The sequence below is a fragment of the Salvelinus sp. IW2-2015 genome, linkage group LG28 (genome assembly GCF_002910315.2).
Source record: "Salvelinus sp. IW2-2015 linkage group LG28, ASM291031v2, whole genome shotgun sequence".
NCBI lineage: Eukaryota > Metazoa > Chordata > Actinopteri > Salmoniformes > Salmonidae > Salvelinus > Salvelinus sp. IW2-2015.
The window spans coordinates 17,497,443-17,505,702 of NC_036868.1; the positions used below are offsets into that span (position 1 = coordinate 17,497,443).

Consider the following 8,260-nt stretch of genomic DNA (forward strand, 5'->3'; position numbering starts at 1 on the left):
TTCGATAAAGTTCATATTTATATCCAAAAACCTCAGTATACATTGGCGCCATGTTCAGAAATGCCTCCAAAATATCAGGAGAAATTGCAGAGAGCCACGTCAAATAACATAAATACTCATCATAAACTTTGATGAAAGATACATGTTTTACATAGAATTAAAGATACACTTGTTCTTAATGCAACCGCTGTGTCAGATTTCAAAAAGCTTTACGGCAAAAGCACAATATTCAATCATCTGAGAACAGCGTTCAGCCACAAAAGGAAGCCATACAGTTACCCGCCAAATAGTGCAGTCAACAAAACTCATAAATAGTATTATAAATCTTCACTTACCTTTGCTGATCTTCGTCGGAATGCACTCCCAGGACTCCCACTTCCACAAGAAATGTTCGTTTTGTTCGGTAATGTCCATCATTTATGTCCAAATAGCTATTTTTGTTAGCGTGTTTGGTAAACAAATCCAAAGTCAGGAAGCGCGTTCACTAAAAGTAGACGAAATGTCAAAAAGTTCCGTAACAGTCAGTAGAAGCATGTCAAACGATGTATTGAATCAATCTTTAGAATGTTTTTAACATAAATCTTCAATAACGTTCCAACCGGAGAATTCCATTGACTTCAGATGTGCGATGGAACAGAGCTCCCTCTCATGTGAACGCACATGGTCAGAGCATGGTCAGGTCATGGTAGACCTGACTCATTCCTGTCTCCTTCGGCCCCACTTCACAGTAGAGGCATCAGACAAGGTTCTACAGACTGTTGACATCTAGTGGAAGCCGTAGGAAGTGCAAACTGATCCATATCCCACTGTGTATTCAATAGGGGCTGGGTTGAAAATCGACCAACCTCAGATTTCCCACTTCCTGTTTGGATTTCTTCTCAGGTTTTTTGCCTGCCATATGAGTTCTGTTATACTCACAGACATCATTCAAGCAGTTTTAGAAACTTCAGAGTGTTTTCTATCCAATACTAATAATAATATGCATATATTAGCAACTGGGACTGAGGAGCAGGCAGTTTACTATGGGCATCTCTGGGCACCTTTCATCCAAGCTACTCAATACTGCCCCTGCAGCCATAAGAAGGTTTAAGAAGAAATTTGTGGAGTGGTTGAAAAATGAGTTTTAATGACTCCAATCTATGTGTATGTAAACTTCCGACTTCAACTGTATATATATAGTCCTTTTAGACCTGTAAACACAGAGGAAATAGGGTCTAGGGCACAACTCCAGTCCCCGACAGCTGCAGTGCTGCTGGTTTTCATTTCTCCCTGGCAATTGCTTCCACATCCCCGGCCCCCCCAGGTGTAAATTGGTCTCTGTGGCCCTTGAGGGCTGGTGGTGTGTATCCATGGTATAGAGCCTTTTGTTTGGCGCACGGATCAATTAAGAAAACTCAGTCGGGGTGTTGTTACTGTTAGAATAGTAGAATACACCGTTTCAAAATTGGTTATGCATCATCAGTTTTTCTCTTATGTCAGTCACTGACGGTCACTCAATTAGCCCATGTCAGCTAACAACAACATTTCTCTTAGATCCTCCAAAAGGCTAGGGGCCGGCTCTGAGTACATGTGTGGGTATGGATGTCGGTACAGCGCAGACCCGTAAGCCACTGCGGGCCCTCATGAGGAGTTCCAATATTTTTGTGGCCCCCACCCCAATCAAAGTTGGTCATTCCTGGTCTAGAGGAAAGGGACTATCTCTAACATTGTGTTCCTAATGTTGTGCCGCTAACTTTGTATCTCTGTGGCCTCAGCTCCTCCTGGGTGCAAGAGCAGCGGGGTACAGCTACCTATGTCAACCTGTCAGCTACTCCAACGACGTCAACGAAGTCAGAGTGAGCAAACATGACACCCTACACTCTTTTTCTATAAATTTTGTGAAAAGGCCAAGAGCTGGTCATTCTGTTCATGAGCCAGCAAAGACTGGAAATGTTTGCCTTCTAGCCTTCTAATTTATACAGGTTGGCTCTCCTGTATTTGAGGTGTAGAGTGAGGTCCAGCTTTAGCAGCATGTGGTTCTGTGTAAATCTAAGCAGCCGTACTGTAATCCTATTGTTAGGTTAAGTAGACTATCACTCTATTTGTGTGTGTGTGTAAGAGATAGAGAGAGGGAGAGGAGGAGAGGACAGAGGGGGCGTGACCTTTTGCATAAAGGGGAGGGGTTATTAGGTCTCACCACTTCTGAACCCACCCATAGCATGATGGCGTTTCTGAGGGACAAGAGTGACACTCAGGGCACTGTGGCACACAGCTTCTCTCTCTCTCTCTCACTCTCTTTCAATTTAATTCAATTTGCTTTATTGGCATGACGTAACAATGTACATATTGCCAAAGCTTATTTTGGATATTTACAATAAGAATAAGAATCAAAATTGTCAACGGGACAACAGTAACAACAATAACCAAGTGTCAAAATAACCATACATTCAACAATAACAATAGGCATACAATAAGCATCTTTCTCTGTGTGTGTGTGTGTGTGTGTGTGTGGTGTGGTGTGCTGGTGTGGTGTGTGTTGTGTGGTGTGTGTGTGTGGTGTGTGTGTGTGTGTGTGTGTGTGTGTGTGTGTGTGTGTGTGTCAATTACAAAGGGATACGAGAGAGAGAGTATGTTGGTGGGGGTTGAGAATGGATATGGACAGGCTACTTTGTCCAGTTGTAGTCTGACATACAAGAGGTTGAGCTCTACTTTCCCTTTAGGCTTGGGAACAAGCCAGCAACAAGCCTGATACAACAGCTATCCTCATGTATTAGCTCTTACTGTACCATCCCCTTAACAAACACTTTCTCTACCAGACCACAGGCTAACCTGCCATGTCATTCACCAATGACCCCTTTCATCGTCATCACGATCCCCTATGAAAAGTGTTGACCCTAACATTGTTGACTCTGACCTTAGATTTACAGAGATGATCCAGGTGAAGTTTTCTTTGATCTTGGTCAGGATCCAATTGAACCTTACTCCCAACTTCAGTGACTTCAATAGATTCAATAATTGCAATAAAATGTATTTGTGTGTGTGAGGGTGTGTCCTTGATGCATGATAATGAGTGTGTGTGTGAAAAGCAAGGTGGCTAGCGGTGTTATCCATCATATCAACCCAGTGAAATCCATAAAATCCTCTTGAATCCTCTTTAAAGCGTTTCAGGAAAATTGGGAATCTTCATTGTCTTTGAGTTTTGAGTCCCTAAAACGAGATGGATTTGAGATAGCTCACTCCCTCCCTCTTCACGTTGGCAGATAGCGTCTGCTCTGTGGTGGTACTACATCTCTAAGGGAGTGGAGTATCTGGACACGGTGTTCTTCATCCTGAGGAGGAAGTTTAACCAGGTCAGCTTCCTCCATGTCTACCATCACTGCACCATGTTCATCCTCTGGTGGATCGGAATCAAGTGGGTCCCTGGAGGACAGTGTAAGTACCTAGGGGTACATTGTGTGTGTGTGTGTGTGTGTTACATACAGTATATATATATATAGACATTTTCCCACCTGGATAATCTCGCCCCAGCACTGTCATACTGTTCCGACAGGGGTGATGACATAACATGCTAACATACACTCACAAGCAGCCTCACCTGTATCCCCTCTGAACTACCTTTAACCTAAATCCCCCTCACAGCGTTCTTTGGAGCAGGCATAAACTCATCCATCCATGTCCTGATGTATGGATACTATGGCCTGGCCGCTTTCGGACCCAAGATCCAGAAATTCCTCTGGTGGAAGAAATACCTGACCATCATTCAGATGGTAAGTCTCTCTGTTATTGTGGCCATAGCACAGCTGTTCAGGTAGTGTGTGATTGATACTGAAACACATCTTTGCATATCAAAATATATTTCATTGTTTGTAGTGTGCAGTCTGACTCATTGATCAGGGATTATGGTGAGATTATTACATTTGGATTAAGCATGTCAGTTAAGCATGTGTCTTGTGTACGTCACAGATCCAGTTCCATGTGACCATCGGCCATGCAGGCTACTCCCTCTACACTGGCTGCCCTTTCCCCGCTTGGATGCAGTGGGCCCTTATTGGCTACGCCGTCACCTTCATCATCCTATTCGGCAACTTCTACTACCAGACCTACCGGCGCACCCCACACTCCGCCCCCAAAGTGGCCAAGTCCGTCACCAACGGTATTTCCACAGCAACCAACGGCTACAACAAGTTAGAGGAGGTAGAGGAGAACGGGAAGAAGCAGCAGAAAAAGGGAAGAGTGAAGAGGGAGTGAGGGGGAAGAGGAGAGGACAGAGGGAGCTTCTGTCAGACCAATAGGAGGACCGTGGGGTGAAAGGGCAGGGGAGGTAGGGGGGGTCAGGGGTGAAAGTTCAAAAGGCAGATGGGATTCCACCACACCCCTGCCCATGCAGGATGTTTGAGGCATGTGAATTGTGACCAACTTGCTGGTGAATGGTTGTGTGTGTGTGTGTGTGTGTGTGTGTGTGGTGTGTGTGTGTGTGTGTGTGTGTGTGTGTTGTGTGTGTGGTGTGTGTGTGTGTTTGTGTGTGTGTGTGTGTGTGTGTGTGTGTGTGTCGGGGGTTTGGTGAGGTTTGGGTATGGAGGGATAGGGGTGGGAGGAGGGTGTTGGTTGTCTATATAGTAGTTATTTTTTTATAAGAAAGTCGCTGCTCGTCATGTAGAGTCTGTGCTCTGTCTCCTTACTTTGGGGTCCTGGTCGAAGACAAGACCTTAAAAAGACCACAACACAACCACAGAGACCACAGGGACTCTGACCACAGGGACTGTTTCCAACCAAAACTTCACCCATTTTGTACTTTTATTCGTTTAACTAAATGCTGAAATATTTTGTAGCATTGTAAATTAGATTCTATGAAATTTGTACCAAAGGGTTTATTTTGCATTGGGCGATGAGTAAGCAAAATACTGGTGGAGCATTATTAAGGATTAAACATGGTTTTAGGGAACAGGAGCTGTTCTCAATTCTATTTTTGTTCCTCTCTACGTGTCGCAGACACAATTGTGTCAGTACTTAAGTACCGGTCTACCTGTCTACCTGGAACACAGACTAACTGCAAGCCCCCTCTGCCATACACACCTGCCCTAACGTACATAATATAAACAAACACACACATTCCTGGAACGTGTGTCTGTGAGAGAGACTGAGGGAATGATGTGCACATTGAATGCATCGTAGTGAATCTATAGGGAGTTTGGGTGGGTAGTCATATGTGCAAGTTGTTAGTATATCATTATGGAGTTTGGGTGGGTAACATACTGCACATGCAAATTGGCTGACAAACACCTTCACTGCTAACTGAGTGTTTATTTATTTGTTTGGTTATTAAATTGGTCCTGTGATTTGATATTGTTATTTTTGTTGTTGTGGTGGATCTCACGGATATCCTGTGTTATTTTTCTCATGTTGTGCTGTGCAATGTAGCTACGGTGCAACTGAGAAACATGTCTAACTCAAGACAACCAAAAAGGACTGAGGGGGAAAGGGATATTTCATCTCAAAGGGCTTTAAAAAAAAGACTATATTAATTATTTAATTTAAATAAAACACATACAGCTACTGGCTGCAGGTACAATGGAAATAAAGAGGATGCCAACAACCCTAGTCTTTTTTATGTGTATATTAGTATCTATGTTACTTCATGGATGTGTATATTTATGTTTGTATGTTTTTGTCTTTTATTTAAGACAAAAAAACAAATATCTGATCAAACCAATACTGAAACCTAATTTCAAAACTAAACCCTAAACCGTCAATATCCTCTTTCCTACCCCTAAGCCTGCTTAAAAACCTTTCTGTAACCTCAGTGGCGGTCGGCACTGTTTAAGATGAGGGAGGATGATCATTTTTTTATGAACATGGCCTTATCTCTATTACAGCATATTGGATGACTGTCATTCATATTCCATTCACCCAGCTCAAAATCAAATCAAATTTTATTGGTCACATACACATGGTTGGTTAGCAGATGTTAATGCAAGTGTAGCACAATGCTTGTTCTTCTAGTTCCAACAGTGCAGTAATATCTAACAAGTAAATTAATAATTCCCCAACAACTACCAAATACACACAAATCTAAAGGGGTGAATGAGAATATGTACATATAAGTATATGGATGAGCGATGGCCAATCGGCATAGGCAAGGTGCAATAGATGGTATAAAATACAGTATATACAAGTGATATGAGTAATGTAAGATATGTAAACATTATTAAAGAGGCATTATTTAAAGTGGCATTGTTTAAAGTGGCCAGTGATTGGGTCTCAATGTAGGCAGCAGCCTCTCTGAGTTAGTGATTGCCGTTTAACAGTCTGATGGCCTTGAGATAGAAGCTGTTTTTCAGTCTCTCGGTCCCAGCTTTGATCCGCCTGTACTGACCTCGCCTTCTGGATGGTAGCGGTGTGAACAGGCAGTGGCTCGGGTGGTTGTTGTCCTTGATGATCTTTTTGGCCTTCCTGTGACATCGGGTGCTGTAGGTGTCATGGAGGGCAGGTAGTTTGCCCCAGGTGATGTAACATCGATAGGCATAGGCTACTATGTGATTCTTGAATTTACCCTGTACCCATCATGAAGTTGCTACAACCTAGCCTATGAAGTAAAGTTTACAACGTAGGTGCACAGGTAGAGAGAATTTTGAATAATCAAGATGGCAGACAGTGACACATTCCACCTTGCACACTCTTGCCTGCATCTTGCTGATCTAGAGTGTAATCATTAGTCCAACAGTTGCAAACGAGAGTTTCTATTGGACAAATTCAGGCATGTTTATCCCCCTTTCGTTCCGTTTGCTTCCGTTTAAGAAACGTTTTTCAACAGAATCGGTGCAATGAATACACCCCCGATCCAAAAACAGTTAACTTTCATAGCAACCACATACAAACAGCTCGTTGTATATATAATTCCTTCTCGCATCTATCTACGCTGTCTCCTCCTCGCACCTTTTCCCTTTGCTTGTGGACTTCAGTGCACAACACATCAGCTGTCTGTGACTTGGCGAAAAAACCTTTCCAAGCCAAACCTTCATATCATGACCGCTAACCGCACACAGCCTACATCGTTGTCACTTCATAGTCAACATAGCTACAAGAACTAGAGCGTTAGTAAACCCGCTACAATCATGCAGTACATGTACAGTCTGCAGCAAGCAGTTTAGCAGTTCCACCAGCGGGCCTTGGTGGCAATAACTTAATAAAACCAAAAGCTTACCTTGACTTGGAAGAGTTCCAGTGTTGGATAGCCATACATAGCATCCCTCTCTGTTTGAGCTGGGCGTTTGTGTAGGCTAAACTAGCTAGCTGCATTCAATGATAGCTAAGGAAGTGAAAGTGAAAGTTAAAAAAATATATTCTACGAAATATAGCTAGCTCTCTCTCGCTCTCTCTTTGTTCTCCTTTATTTTGGTAGAAATTAATTTGTTCAAAACTGTTCAACTACATCAACAACTACTCACCATATTTTATGCTCTGCAGTGCTAGCTAGCTGTAGCTTATGCTTTCAGTACTAAATTCATTCTCTGATCCTTTGATTGGGTGGACAACATGTCAGTTCATTCACCAAGAGCTCTGATATGTTGGAGGACGTCCTCCGGGAAGTTGTCATAATTACTGTGAAAGTCTATGGAAGGAGGTGAGCACCATGGGCCTCTTAGGTTTTGTATTGAAGTTAATGTACCCAGAGGAGGACAGAAGCTAACTGTCCTCCGGCTACACCATGGTGCTACCCTACAGAGAGCTGCTGAGGCTACTGTAGACTTTCATTGCAAAACAGTGTGTTTTAATCAATTATTTGGTGACGAGAATATATTTAGTATAGGTTTATCTAAAAAGGATAACTTTTTTATTGTTTCACTAGTTCTATTTTTATGAAATTCACTGAGAAGGATGGTCCTCCCCTTCCTCCTCTGAGGAGCCTCCACGGGTCTACCCCATCTCAGAAACCCGCTCTTCATCCTCCCCTCCACCCAGAAGCCTTTAGAATTCTCATTCTCAAAGTTTCCAAAGGTCTGTACATCTCTGGCTCTGATGAGCAGGATTCCTCCACCTCTTCTCTCCTCTCCCGGCCCACCCTACCCCCCTCTCCCTCTGTCCCCTGGGTCAAGCAAATTCCTATGAATTACAGAGGTAGAGAGAGAGAGAGAGAGAGAGAGAGAGAGAGAGAGAGAGAGAGAGAGAGAGAGAGAGCGAAGAGAGAGAGAGAGAGAGAGAGAGAGAGAGAGAGAGAGAGAGAGAGAGAGAGAGAGAGAGAGAGAGAGAGAGAGAGGCCTGTGTCTCTGGGGCTTGGCCAGAC

The 8,260-nt window shown here is 43.3% G+C and overlaps 1 protein-coding gene across 1 annotated transcript in view; it reads left to right on the forward strand.

The window, feature by feature from the left end:
• The window catches only part of LOC111954525 (very long chain fatty acid elongase 4), an 11,688-nt gene extending 7,360 nt beyond the window's left edge, over positions 1 to 4,328 (forward strand). Inside the window, exons 4-7 of the mRNA XM_023974321.2 lie at positions 1,755 to 1,835; positions 3,240 to 3,411; positions 3,619 to 3,746; positions 3,943 to 4,328. Of these exons, the coding sequence (XP_023830089.1) occupies positions 1,755 to 1,835; positions 3,240 to 3,411; positions 3,619 to 3,746; positions 3,943 to 4,227 (666 nt within the window). The 3' untranslated portion in view covers positions 4,228 to 4,328. The remainder of the gene's footprint in view (positions 1 to 1,754; positions 1,836 to 3,239; positions 3,412 to 3,618; positions 3,747 to 3,942) is intronic.
• The last annotated feature ends 3,932 nt before the right edge of the window (positions 4,329 to 8,260 follow it).